This window comes from Onychomys torridus, chromosome 13 (assembly GCF_903995425.1).
Source record: "Onychomys torridus chromosome 13, mOncTor1.1, whole genome shotgun sequence".
NCBI classification, from domain to species: Eukaryota; Metazoa; Chordata; class Mammalia; order Rodentia; family Cricetidae; genus Onychomys; species Onychomys torridus.
Window position 1 is genome coordinate 15,325,412 of NC_050455.1, and position 15,188 is coordinate 15,340,599.

The 15,188-nt window shown below is 39.0% G+C and overlaps 1 protein-coding gene across 5 annotated transcripts in view; it reads left to right on the plus strand.

Annotated features, from left to right (window-relative positions):
- Kiaa1328 (KIAA1328 ortholog) overlaps window positions 1–15,188 on the plus strand; it is a 286,471-nt gene that overhangs the window by 215,544 nt on the left and 55,739 nt on the right. For all 5 annotated transcript variants that reach the window (XM_036204391.1, XM_036204393.1, XM_036204392.1 and 2 more), the window contains one exon: window positions 8,621–8,802. In XM_036204391.1, the coding sequence (XP_036060284.1) occupies window positions 8,621–8,802 (182 nt within the window). The remainder of the gene's footprint in view (window positions 1–8,620; window positions 8,803–15,188) is intronic.

The window sequence follows — 15,188 nt, forward strand, 5'->3', positions numbered from 1 at the left end:
TATATTCTAAGGTATATATTCAAAATATATGCTAATATTTTGTCGAGAATCCTTGTATCACATGATCATGTGGGCTATGACTTAGTAATACCCATTTATCACACTCCATGAGGATTTTGTGTCATTTAATCACACAATATTCTGTACTGTATTTTGTTTCTGAAAGGATTAATGTAAGATTACTAATACATATTTCTTACACATAATAAAACTTACCAGTGAAGCTATTTTGGCCATTTCCCTTGTAAAAATATCTTTGACTCTTGAGTTCAGTTTTTCTAGGCCTGAGACTATTTGTTTTTCTGTTTCTTCTTAGTTTTTGACAGTCGAGATTTTTTTTCAAGAAATACACATATTTCAGGAAGTCAGCATGGCTGTGGAGGAAAGGCCTGGCAAAGGCCGGGGTAGCACCAGGCTACCCGGCAGCTTGCACACTGGTGAAAGACAAACTAGCGGTCTTCAATAAAGCATGAATGAATTTCGGAGCAAGTTCAGAAGCAGGTTCAGTGATAATCCTAGAGGGTGCTGTGGCTACAAGATGCCTGCAAGGAGTCCAGTACAGCACTTCCAGAAAAGCTATTTGAAATTAAAGGAAGAATAACAGATGGTTGAGATGGTTCTGGAATATCAAAATCAGGTCAGGAAGCAGAATAAGCTCATTCAAGAAAAGAGAGATGACCTATTAAAGACGATTGCTTAAAGTTGAGGGCAAAAAGCTGGAGTTGGAAGTACTGATGTTAAATAGCCATCATCTTAAGGAGGAATTTTCTAGGAAGGAAGCCATTTCCACTGCTAACAGAGATAATGCAGAGGGATTGAGAGGCTGTAGAAATCAGCCAACTTGTATCAAAGATTGCCTCGTGCTAGATATTTGGAAGGTTCATGATGATAAATTGCAGCATATATCCACTAGTGTTGACCCTGAGCATCCTGAGAGCCCATTTGTGGTTTCCCAGAGCCTAAATGAAGCAAGGGAATGGGAAGTGTCTAACTGCTCCTCATCTTAAGTGCCTAGCAGAGTTTCAAGAGAACATCAAGGGACCAACGATTTTTTCAGTGTTTCTTGCCAATGGAAGGAAAACTTTTACTGCTACAGGTGATAATAATGTAGAAATAGTACATAGTTTGTTGTATTGTGTGTATGTCCTAAAAGAGTTCTTATGTCTTGCCCCTCTGTAGTATTTTAGTGTTTTGTGATGGTTTTGTGTGGTATGAAGGAAACCAAAATACATCATTCCAAAATATGTCTCTTTAGCATAACATTTTGAAGATAGTTAAGCAGGAGCAGAGTCAGAAAAACTCTCTGTCCTCCCTTAATTTGCCCAAAAGCAGGACCTAAATGTATAAAGGTGTCTCCATTCCCATGCCTATAAAGGATGAAGGTTAATCACTAAAGAGATCTCTTACCAGTTCAGACATGGCTGGTACTGGAGGAATTGACAAGCCTTGCTTCATTAGTTTATTCCTGTAAATTGATTCTCTATAATTCCCCACTGGAGGAAGCAAAAAACAAAACTTACTTTCTGTATTGTATTTCTCTAAAATTGCACTGTTTTCTGTTGAAGATGCTATTTAGACCAGGGCTCTAAGCTGCTGTTTGGAGTTCATTTCAGTTGGGTTGGTCCTGTACAATGTGCACTGCATACACTAGTAAACCCATTTGGTTTTCTCTTGCAAAAACAAACAAGAAATATGCATTTTTCATTTAATTTATTTCACTATATTGGTGTTAAACTTGTTTGTGATACACTCGTGATGTTCTTTTCACTGTCTGTAGACTTTGTAGTTATATATCATTGCTGATATTTGTGGGTATAATTTTCATGTTTTATTAGGTTGTGGTGATGTGGGAAAATAGTGGTTTTATTAATCTGCAGTGGCCACGCTTATTTTTCTCTGGTGGCCTTGTTGTCTGTTTATATTTCTCCTCTTTACTGTTTTCTCCCTCCTGACTACTCTTCTTATAGCTCCATACAACATAATATTTTATCAATGATTCAAAACTTATTGCTAACCAAGGCATTGGAGTTATTTTCCCTTTTATTAGTGATTCTTTATCTCTCTAGTTCAGAAGAAAAGAAGTAGGTTCAATTCTGAGCACCCACATGGTGGCTCACAAATTGCCTATAATTCTAGTTCCAGGGAATCCCAACACCCTCTTCTGGTATTCATGACCACCAGGCAAACACATGGTACACAGACACACATGCAGGCAAAATATCCATAAAATAAAATAAAACAAAAACTTTCAAAAAAGAAAAAGAAGAATTTTTATTTTTGAATACCAGCTTCTCTCTTGCAGGTTTTTTTTTTTTTTTCAAACTGTGGATTATTTTGGAGTGTGTTAAATAATTTCTAAATACTTGACAGATTTTCTGATATGTTGACTTTCATTTTGGTTTAACTCTGTTGTTAAATTACATATTCTGCTATTGAGTGCAATGATCTGTCCATGCTGATTAGATCAATTGGTGTGCTCTGTTCTTCCATGGTCTATTGAAATTTTGTCCATTTTTATCAAGTGATAACAAAGGAAGACTAAAACCCCAAGATAGGATGTGAATTTCTCTACTCTTTAGTCTTTTTATGAATTTTTTTTTATTTATTTTACATCCTAGTCACAGTTTCTCCTCCCTCCTCTTTTCCCAGGCCCTCTCCCTACCCCCACCCCCATCTGTCCAAACCCATCAATCTGCTCCTCCTCCATTTCTATTCAGAAAAGGGCAGGCCTCCCATGGATATCAATAAAACATGGCATATCAAGTTGTAGTAAGACTAAATGCCTCCCCTGCTTGAATATGAGGAGTATGAGGATTAGGGTCCCAAAAGCCAATAAAAGCATCAAAGACAGTCTATGCTCCTACTGTTAAGAGTCCCTCAAGAGGACCAAACTACACAACCATAACATATACGCAGAGAGCCTAGATCAGTCCCATGCAGGCTCCCTGGTTGTCGGTTCAGTCTCTGTGAGTCCCTGTGAGCCCCAGTTAGTTGATTCTGTGGGTTTTCTTGTGGTGTCCTTGACCCTTCTGGCTCCTACAATCCTTTCTCCCCACTTTCTGCAGGATTCCCCGAGCTCTACCTAATGTTTGACTGTGGGTCTTCATCTTTTTCCATCAGTTGCTTGATGAAGCCTCTCTGATGACAATTGGGCTAGGCACTAATCTATGAGTATATCAGAATACCATTACATTGACTTTTTTTTTTTTTTTAATCTAATCGTGTTTGGTTCTATCCTAAGTCTCTGGGTCATCCAGCCTGTGGGTCCTGGTGCTCCAGGCAGTCTTGGGGTGGGCTTACTCCCTTGGCATGAGTTTTATGCCAGTCAATGAATCTCTTGGCCACTCACTCAATCTCTAGGCCATCAAAACCCTAGCACATCCCGTAGTCAGGACAAACCTTAAGTTGAAGGTTATGTGGCTGGGTTGGTGTCCCAATCTCTTCTACTTGAAGTTGTGCCTGGCCACAGAAGATGGCCAGTTCAGACTACACATCCTCTTTTGCTAGTCTTAGCTGGGGCCATCCTTGTAGCTTCTTGGGGGGTTCCCTTGAACCAGGTTTCCACCTGACCCTGAAATGCATTCAGTACTCTCCCCCTCTATCTCCTGCCCACTCTACTCATGAAATCTCTTTTATTTCCCTTCCCAGGGAAAGGTTGGCATCCCTCCCTGGCCCCTCCTTGTTACCTAGTCTCTCTGGGTCTATGGATTGTAGCATGGTTCTCCTTTGTTTTACAGCTAATAACTACTTATGAGTAAGTACATACCATGTTTGTCTTTCTCAGTCTGGGTTACCTGAGTGAGGTAACCCAGACCAAGTGCTCTTTAATCTTTACAGGTTTTGCTACATCTGTTTTGATGCCTTGTCTTAGATGCATGCATATGCCCTATGATTTTTTGTGTCTTCTGATAATTTTTTAAATTTATATTCTATTTTCAATTGAAAATATTTTTCATACAATATTTTCTGATATATGAATAGAAAATGAACAGAAAAATAAGAGCCAAAGCAAAAGCACAGGAAACATACAGATACAGAGACACATTCGCACACATAGAAAACCCATCAAAAGAAATTTGGAAACCATTATATGTAAGCAGAAGACCTATAAGGTTAAAAAAAAATGCCCAGACAAAGCATTATGAGATAAGAATCCCCCCCCCAAAAAAAAATACCATTGAGTTCATTTTCTGTTGGCCATCTACTGCTGGACATGGGGCCTGCCCTTAAGTGTGGTTTGTAAACCCAGTGAGACTGTTGGAGAAAACTAATTCTTCGTTTGTAGGCAGTTACAGTTGGTTAACAAGTGTCGGAGCTCACCTACCTACACAGAGTTCTGGGTTTGGTCCCCAGCCCTACAAACAAACAGCCTTCCACACAATAGATGAACAAGAGCTAATTTGTGTGCATAATTCATTTAAAGTTAAGCTGATATAGATGAAGAAGGGACCAGCTCATTCCTTTTGTGTTTGGAGATGTGGTCTTACCTGTGGCCCAGCCTGGACTGGGGCTCATAACAATCCTCCTTCCTTATCCTCCCACATGTTGAATTTACAGACATGAAGCCCCAAGCCCAGCTCCTTTTTCTTCTCCCCTTTAAAGGAGAAAATAATGTACTTTTTCTGTTAACTCCTCAGCTGTTCCTTTTGGTAGTTTCTGTAACCCATTCAGAGTGCTTCCCTAACTTAGAGTATGACTGTGGAGCAGCAACGCTGTGTCGCTTTGTGTAGACAGTGGGATCTGTTGCACCAGCCCATTTACTTCCCTGTCACTTGTGATATTGTTGTCAAATATATTATAACTCAGCACATGTAAGCCCGATAGCATAGTGGTACCAGTTTGGCTTTGAGTATTCCTATCCTTTTCAAGAAAAAAAATAAATAATAACAGCCTTTTAAATTTGTCTACACATGGACTATTTCTGATGCTCCTCACTTCTCTTTATAGATCCAAATTTCCATATGATGTCATTTTCCTGCAATTTGAAAAACATCCTGTTATTTCTTGGAGTGCAGGTGTTCTGGCAACAAACTTTAAATATATCATTTCTTCTTTTGGGGTAACTTTTTATGAGAAGTCAAATCCTGAGGTGACAGGTTTGTCCGTTTACTTTCCTCATTGTGGAGATCTCCCTCGTATGTTCTGGCCACCCCTACTGCAGTGCTAATGGAACGTCATATGTGATACCATTCTTCTGTGTGCCGCTAGCATTTCTCAAGTTGAAGGAGCCTCTTCATCGTTGCTTTTATTCTTTTGACTACTAGGTTTTCACCAGGTTTGAGAAAATAGTCTTACATTACATTTAGGACATATTTGTTTTGTTACCTTTTCTGTCCCATTCTCATGAATTCTCTTTAAAGATTTGAGTTTTTCCTTCTTAGACAGCTTTGGATTGCCTTTAAGGTCCCAGAGAGTCTGCATATTTTTCTTTAAATGTTTTTTTTTCTATTTTCCAAATTAGGCCATTTCTGATGCTTCTGTAATAAAATTCATTTAACATTTATGCTTTCATCTTCATTTTCCAATTTTTATATCAACTACTGTAATTTTCAGTTTTAAAATTTCCATCTAGTGTTAATTATAGTCTAAATATCTCTCCTGAAGCTGCCTGTCTGCTCATTCATTAAGATTTTGTTTTATGTCCATCATATAACTACTCCTTGATTGCCTGATAAACCAATCTTAAATTGAAATTATCTTAAGTCAAAAATGTATTTCAGCCCAGCTTCTAGCACCAAAAGACCTGGGCGGCTCTCAGCTTTGTTCAGTAAAGCCTCTCTGTACAATGGAGAAAGATCCAGCTAGTCAAAGTGCTAAGAATAAGAGACTGAGTGCTAAGCCATAAATTGGACATCTTTATTAATGACCTCACCATCACCAACACTCAGGGAATATTCTGAAGAAGAGGCAAGAAGGAATGTAAGAGCTGGAAGACAGGGATGAGTGTCGTTTAAAAACAATACTGTCTTCTGGTGATGACATGACTATCACAATAATGAACTCACATACACCATAGGCTCAAGATCGAGTCAGCCAGAGTCCCAGCATAGATGAGTAGATGATCTCCAGACCCCATTCCAAACTGAGGATCTGTTGGCAGTGAACAGTCCTGGGAGAGAGAGAACTATCCTTTACTGAAGATAGAGCCACTGGTAGGTTTACCGTATTCCAGTGGACTACATACCCATGCACACACATGGATGGCACTAACTAGGTTTAGTATGTTATCCAGAAAATGACATGAAGATGGGGAAGGCTGATTAGAAGGGTATGAAGGAAGTTGGAGGGAAGGGGAAAGGAGTAGAAGGTAAATATGATCATATTTTATTATATACATGTATGACATTTTAAAAAATAAATATTTTTTTATAAGTGAGTTTATTTTGGCTAAAAGTTCGACGGGAAGAGCACTTAATGGCTGGGGAGGCATGGCAGCTGGCAACCATGTCAGGAAGCTGAGGAATGACGAATTCAAGCACAAGCATGAAGCAGAGAGAGCCAACTGGGAACAGCATGAGGATATAAACATATCTATAATAGACTCCTCTGTAGGCCTGAGACCATCTTCAGTAGTCAGTCTTCATCTCCATAGCAGAGAGCATGGGCACAGAGCCCCGCTGCTTTATAGAACACAGGGACGTGAGAGCACTTCCTGTTTTGGTTCCTCTTCATCCTCCTCCGCTCAGCAGTCCCTCATGTTCAGAGTGGGATTCCTCTCTACAGCCCACCCCTTCCTTCAGGACTTTAAAAATTTTCCCTCTTGGGAAATAAACAGTTTTCACAAGAGTTTTGTCCCTACTCTCTGCCATAACTTTTTCGATCATGGACATTTTTAAAGATTATTCAAAGAAGAGAGTGAATGAGAAGGAAATCACACCAATGGCCAGACCTTTGTAAGAAAAGGAAAGTGAATCTCTCATTCCCCCATAAAAGTTATCTTAGAAAATGCAATTGTATGGAAGGGGCTTCATATGCAGATAAAAAGGCAGTGAACAGGAAGACTGTGTTATCCAGGGTGCATATCTTCTTTCCTCTGTTCCTGTGACGGACACTAGAGTGGATCTTGACCTTCTAGGACTAGCTCCTACAGTTCTTTCAACAGCTACCCCTGCAAGGTAAGCCACATATCAGCTTATATGCTTTGTATTAGTTGATATATAAAACGAAAGACTAAGAAAGAGAATCACATAATCTGATGAAATCTGGAGCTCAATAGATGTGTGGGTTTGTAAATCTAAAGGAAAAAAAGAGAAGAGGAGAGGAGGGGAGGGAAGAAGAGAAGAGAGAAGAAAAAGAAAAAGAAAAAGAAAAGTTTATTTAGCAGTTAACATCTTAATCAAGTAGTCATGGCTTTTCTTTAGAGTTTAGAATGCTGGGCAAAAGGAGAAGTCATCTTCCAAAGGAACAGCCATGTTTGCAGAAGCCCCTAGGGAGCTTTTCAAAAGAGAGAACAAGAGGGAAAAAGGCAGGGAGGAGATGGGGCTGGTCTCAGCAGTCCATTCACTTAAAAGGCTAAGACTCCAGACATCCTCTTCCCATGGAAACTTTTCAGATAACTTAAATTCATCACCAGGCTATGAACCAGTGCCTAAAATCAGCATCTTTTCTGAGACCACTACTTGTGAAAGGCCTTTTTTCCTGTCAGGTTTGATAAGAACAGAGACAAGTGTGCAGGTATTTTTCTTACAAGCCTGCCTCCTTGTATGAATCTCAGGGTGTTCCATCCTTCCCATTGTTTGCCATCATTATCTCAGGAGGCCATTGACATGCCAATTCAAGTGACTGTGTTTCCACACTCCTGCCATCGTTTGGTGAGCCTCCCACACCTGTGTGGTTGGTCCATCCCTCCTGTAGCTAAGGAGATTCTGTTCGTCACGTCTCCACTTTTCTAAAGTGACTTGCATGGGACAATATTCCAAGCTCGTGTCACCTGTGGTAGTTCCACCACAAATACTTGGCCTTAGTGCCTTGCCTTTGGGTTCTGCTTATTTTTCTGCAGCCTTCTGTCTCACATTCCTCACATACACCGCACCAAAGCTTTGCGCATTCATTTTCTTTTGTTTTTCATTTATCCTACATACCTTTTTGCCTTTCTGCCAGGCTTTGATTCCTCATTGCTTCACTTTCTTCTCGTTGTCTATCCCAGACCACACAGTTACCTTCAATGACTCCTTATCAGCTAACTCAACCTCCTTTGGCCTCCAGTTGTTGCGCTGTCCCTAGGTAACAAATGCTGATGTCTTAATCCCCAGTGTTCATCTTTAGTGCTTAGGAAACATGTTAGATATGCAGATCTCACTTTAACCTGCTTTTTTATTTCTGTAGACATTCTGATTCTTACTCGTACTCTTTGGCTTTACTAGCGAGTTAATGGGCTTTCTGTAACTCCAAATGTACAGTTTGAGGATTAACATCATTAAACTAGTTTGTTCTCCAAAACAGTTGTAGCAAGATACAAAATACACATTCAGAAGAATATTCAAATTATATATCAGTTAAAATAAGGAAAAGATTCTCACTGCCATGAATTGTACTGCAACTCCTGTTGATTTTAGATATGTCTGTGTGATGTGTGTCTTCTCCTGTGCCTGCCACAGTCCATTCATTCTTCCTCTTTCAGTTTATTGAAGTCAAAATGTGACAGATGGCTGCATGGAACCTCATCATCCTTTAAAAAGTGCCAAAACTCTCCAAACAGTGGACAGCACAGGAGGGAGAAGAAGACAGTTGAGTTTCAGTCACATGTGGCAGATGACGTCCAAGAGCTATGCCAACAGAATGATAGCTGCAAAGCCCAGAGAGGTGAGTGTAGTGTCTGCAGTAGCAGAAAGAGAAGCCGCTAAGGATGGTGGAAGGTGGCTGGTGCCTGCAAGCCAGGGGACAGCAAGTGGTTTCCACTATGCTAACTGGAGTTAGCATTTCAGAAAAACATATGCCTGCAAAGCTGTGGGTGGCATGGCTACTAGATTCTCAAATCATATATACAGTGATTTCTCTTAGAGTACTGATATGAGACACTCTGTCCAGTTTGGCACTCTTTTTAAAAGCTGAATGGAACAGTAAGTATAGTTACAGATACCAAATGATGTTCTCAAAGTGAGTAACAGAATAAGGAGTTGAACATAAATCTAGAAAAGTAAGGCCTCATAGTAATAGGTAATCCTCAATTGACTGGTAATGTGGGGAATGTAGAAGGGAGGTCATGAGCAACTTTACATTGTAACTAAACACAATCACCCAGGTCTGAGCAAATAGTGCGAGCATGCTTTGAAGTGTTACTAATGCTACAAATAACTGAAATGATGAATGAAAGAGGCCTTTGTTTCCAAGCTGCCCCTGGGGTGACTCCTGGTGCAGTCTATACCAACAGCCTTAAGGTTAACTTGTAAGGGAATGAACCTTCTTGTGGATGTATAGGAAACAGCCTCCTCTGCTCACAGCCTACTCAGGATAGGATTAAGAGTATGTACCACCACTGTCTTCCTTCTATGTCTAATCAAGTGGCTGTCTCTGTCCTCTGATCCCCAGATAAGTTTGTTAGGGTGCACAATATATTAGGGTACATAATATATTACCACATTTCCCCATTTTTTGTCTAGAATAATAAAAAGTTGTAACAAATATAAGAAAAACTATATATAATAAGTACCCTAAGTATATACACTATATACAGCCAAGAATTACATTAATAATGTCCATTCCAATAACATTTGACAAATTCAAACAAAAAACTCCATTATTTATTCTATCTTGGTGAGTCCAAAAATGATGTACCTAATTCACTTTCTATCCTAACTTGTATTACCAATCGAAAACTATCTTTTGATGTCTTTCAGACTTATACACTTTATACCTCTTTAGTGAGTTTCTGTTCTGAATTTGTTAAGAAGAAAAACTGTAACTATCTAATCTTCAACTGCCTCAGAGACCCAAGAAGGAAATAGTATTACCTAAGTAAACAGGAAGGGGAAACAACTGACTTCCACAAAACTGTGAGAAATGACAGAAACATCTGCCTGGATAGTCACTGAGGTTCCTCTATAACATTGGGGCATCCATCTTTAGCCTACAGGCCTAGTATAGCTGACAGACGCATCTGCGAAGTAGGATTTTCTGAAGGGCCTTTCTATCTTGTCTTGGCAAGGATCAGCAGTCCTTTCTTTTGTGTCCTGCTTGTTGATTTGGACAGTATAGTGTCAGCAGTCAAGGCAAGGGCACTTTCTTGCCCAGTGCTAACTTTTGCCACAATGAAAGTAAACTCCATAAGGAATTTCTTCAATGACCATCATCTTCTCTGAAGTAGATTGGTGCTGCCAGGAGCAGACATGTCTCATTGTTACAAAAAAAAAAGAGAAAAAAAATTATATGTTATTAAAATGCCATAATCTGAAGATCTCTGAAGTGTTTGAAGATGACCTGTATATCTAAAACATATTTCTGTTTAACCTTGAAAACATACCTAATATGACTACAAATTCGATTGTAATAGGTGACTAACTACTAACTTTCATTTCTTATATCCTAGTTAGTTGGTAATAATAACTTTCAAGGACTAGCAATTTGCATTACATTGTTAAATGAGCTATATAGATAAAATACCTTGAACAAGATTAGAAATATATGTACAGTATTTTCTAGTAAAATCAATATCAAATTTGTATCATATACATAATTTGTATACAATATACAAAAATCCAATCCAATGTAAAATATTTAAAACTAGTAGTTGCCTTTTAAAGGTAGATTCAATAATCTTTTATCTTATTCTATCCATATTCTATTTTTTCTTTTCAGAATAAATTCAATAATCTACCCTTTATTCTATCATGTCTATATTTATTTCAGAGTAGATCCAATAATCTACCTCTTATCTATATCCTCTTTTTTAAAAAACAAGAACCTCAAATCTAATTTTCTTTGTTTAGCCTTTTTCCTGACCATTATCAATTAACAACTTGTAACCAACCATCCTAAACAATGACATTCATCCATAACCCATTGAAAGACCAAAAATCACCCACCCCACCTCTTGGGAATGTGGGCTTTGTGTTCTTAAAGCTACTTCCTGCTGTCTGGGGGCAAAGGCATCTTTAGGGGATCCTGAAAAGAAAATTTTGGGGTTAATTGTCAAGTTCTGGGAGAGTTAGCTGTATCATTTATTGTCCAGTCTCTGTATAATGGGTAAATGCAAGGCTTGTCTCAAGTCCTTGCTTGAGTAGTCTGGGGCTGGATCATCTCTACTAGCCATCTCGAAATCATCCTGAGCAGCTTGTAGTCCAAAGCTGATCTTTGGGTGGTGTTTGTCAGCTTGGTGGTATTATCATTGCAATATTATACAACTGTTCATAATCTTTGAATCAACTCTCATGTTTGCTTTATTTATTTGAGAATGGGTGTGCTCCATGAGAAAATTTCACATGTACCTTTCTCTGCTTTCCCCACTTGCTGCCAGCTTTGCTGTGTTCTGAGGCTTAATTGCCAGTAATTTAGACATAGCTTTATCCTCTTCCAGGCAACTAAGTGGTAACAATTTCTCCAAACTTCAAAAAGGAAACTCCACCATTTCTCTTTGGCATAAGGCAAATATTCTACAGAGCTCCACTGAAGGCCAACAACATTAAAGCTTTCTTTTAGGCATTGCTACCTAAGACAAAGATGAAATTGAGAAGACTTACTATCTGAACTAGCCTCTTTCTTTCTCTGGCATTAGTCTTTCAATGATGGAAAACCTTTACTTTGGTTCCCCTTATTCCTGCCATTGCACTTGAGAGAGAGGTTCCAGTCAGAGCTGGTCTAGTGGTTATGCTTCAAGGCTTAACATAATCTTCTGTTGACTTGCCAACACATGTATGTTGCGTGACAGCACTAAAATGGCAAAGTGAAAAATCTATGTAGCAAACCAGAAATAGCATTCGTGGCTGGTTGAGACTCATGCATTGTTGGACAGCATCTCTTCAAGACACTTGTCAGGCACCACTGGGACAGCCTAGCTGTGCTGGAGGCAAACCTCTCTTTGTCCCAGCTACAGAAGTCAGAAGCTTGGAAAAGGCTGGTATCCCCCCAAAAAAATCAATTTCTAATTTGAAACAAAATCATTTTTGACTACCAGGAGTTTGGAACCGTTACATGTGCTGTGTCATGGGCTGACATTGCAGCACTGTTTGTTGTTGAATCCCAGTGTGCTGCAGGACAATTGACCTCTCTGGAAGGAAGCTGTTCCACATCTGCAGTTCTCAGAGTGCTGTCATTTACTCCTTTATTTTCCAGAAGCTCCCTTCACCCCTCTTTTTCCCTTTTTCTTTAAAGGGCAGGAAGATGTAGTGTGATCATGAAAATAATATCAAAAACCTTCTCATCTGTTTAAAAGTTTAAAATAGTTTCACATTTTAAGATATTCACAAGAATCATGACGTTTTTCTACTCAGGGAAAAGACTGTTATGTATATTTCTCTTCTTTTATATTCTGCCTGATCACTGAAGACATGAAGTTGGCCCCATGAGCCACTGGGCCATTGCAGAGCTGGTGTGTGCAGACTAGAGACAGGACAGGGTTATCGCCTTGGCCTTCGCTGCAGCACACAGCCCAGTGGGAGAATTAACTTCCCCAGTGTGCAACTGTGGGTCTGGATGCCCTGGTTATTACAGTGCCAGTGACCCAGCACTAACTGCCCAAGTTACACTGCTTGGTTGCACATCCTTAATTGCTTTCCTCTCATTAGCATGACAGAATCTTTTGGTATACATTTCCTCTTTATATCTGTTGTTTCTTTTGTTGTTGCCATTTAATCATGAAGTGCTATATAGAATATTTACTGCAGGACCATTAATCTTTATTACCAGCCTCTCACTCCTTTACCTCTCCTAGTCTCCTCAACATTCTGACATTACTGATGCTAAACATATAAAAGAGATAGTGTCAACTCAAAAGAGCAGCCTTAGGATAACAAAAATGGGTACATTATTATCAAATTAGCTTACAATGTAAATTTTTCTTCCATCAACACTTAGAATGTTATATTTTAGTTGGTTTTCACTGCCTTCTGTAGAATGGGGAGGGGAGATGCTACTTTAGAACATCTAAACTTGGGTCAAGAGCTTTTAGAAGGCATGTGCAGGGGGAACATATGCTCTTTATGCCTCTTCCTTCTCCCCATGCATGAGCAAACATTCTAGAACTACTTCTACCTGAAAAATGATTGATCATCTGTTACAAGAGCCCTTGGAACTTAGGGCATATTCCCTGTGACACTGATGAACTAGCTGAGGCTGAAGTTTCAGAATGAAAATGTTAGTCTACTGAGCCTGGCACTGCCCTTTTTGAACTCTGGCTAACCACCATTGCAAAGGTCCCTGCGGTATTTAGGGATACCTCTTGCTCATTCTTCTGCCACAGATCTCCCAATCCCTTTATATTTGTGGCAGAACCAACCTCCAGAGTAATCTCATCTTAGCTGATACTGTTGGCCACACTCTTCACTTTTTTCTTTGGGGATTTTTTCAGACTAACCTTACACAGCTACCATCACTGTTGAGTTCTTTGAGAGGATTTGAAGCACTTTTTTTTTTCTGAAAAAATGATTATTATAGACTTAACTGAAGTGAACAATAATCCATAGTGCTGTAAGTGAGCCTGTGCTGGCAGTGATGTGGGCATCGTGATGACCCATGGTGGAGAAACACAGGAGACAAAATCAAGAAATAAGTGTGTTGGAAGAATCCAAGTACAGAAGTGGTTTCCATCTAGCCTCTAAAGATCATTTACTAACGTTTCCTTTATTATTGATGTCATCTGTATCTTACATTTAATCATAAGAAAATAAACTGGTCCCCAGAGTGTGAAATGAAGGATATGCTAAGTTTTGATGTCTTTATCAACTGCACGCAGAAGACAAGCACACTATCAATAAATCCAGACAGTGGAGTAAATCATCCTACCTGGCTCACTAAAAAAGGAATTCAGGTTTAAGAACCTATCATTAAGAGTTAATCTTGATGTAAATATTGAATTCTGTCACTTAAACCAGAGCACCTACACTTTCCATCCTCTATAATTAAAAGGAATTCCTCAAAATGCCATCTACTTTATCTGTTTGTTATATATGTCCCGGTCTTCTATCACGAGACAATAACATGTATGCTTCTGTGTCTTAGAACATAGCTTAACACATGGTAGGTCCTTGTATATTTGTTGACTTAATTAACATAACATTAAATATATTGATTTTTCTTTTTCTTCCCTTGTTTTATTTTCCCAAAATAAGTACCTAATCAGTTAGACCTTTTGACCTCAGCGCCTGCAGTGATTTAGTGATTTAAGCAAAATATATGCTTACCCCTTCAGAGTCCTTATGATGATTGATTGCTAATGTCAAAGAGAAAACTATAGTGAGGCCTTAAAATAGCAGTGCCCAAGAAGTCAAGAAAACCATGATCATTATTTCATTTCCTTTTATTCTAATTGAGTTTTAATTATATACAATACAGTTGCACGGGTCTTAGATGTACAGATTGATATGTCTGACAATTGTTTTACACTCATGTAATCACCAGTTCCTATGTAGTGCATTTCCCTGGTTACCAAAGTTCCCTGTGCTTTCTGCTAATCAGATCCCTCCTTAAGACCCTTCCCTGGGCCTATGAGGGCTTTCTTCTCACAGGGACTTCTCATGGTCCTTTCTGTATATATGCCTCCCAGGCATCTCCTCTCTTTCCAAAGATACCACCACTTCAGCAATACTGAATTAAGACTCATTCATGTGACTTCTTTGGCCCTTGATGAACTCTTTGAAGGCCCTTTCTCCAAGTACAATAAGTTTTAAAGATTACTGGGATTAGGACTTGGATATAGCTAGTTCATAAGTAACTTCTTTCTTTCCATAATTAAGGCTTTTATTTTTGTTGTTGTTGACTGCCTAGAGGTTCCATTCCAATAAGTAAAATGGTAAAAGTATATTTGCATACCTGTTTCAGGTCTCAGACAAGACAATCTTGCACCCACTAAGTATGATCTTACTGGTGCTTTTATGTAATTGTTTTTTATCAGGTTGAAAAAGTCCCTCCTAGATAGTTGAGAGTCTTTGTCATAAATGGGTGTTTGATTTCATCAAAGCTAATTTTTCTGCATCAGTTGAGATAAAATTGTATTAGTTATTGTGTCATTATGACCAGACGCTTAAGATGACCAGTTT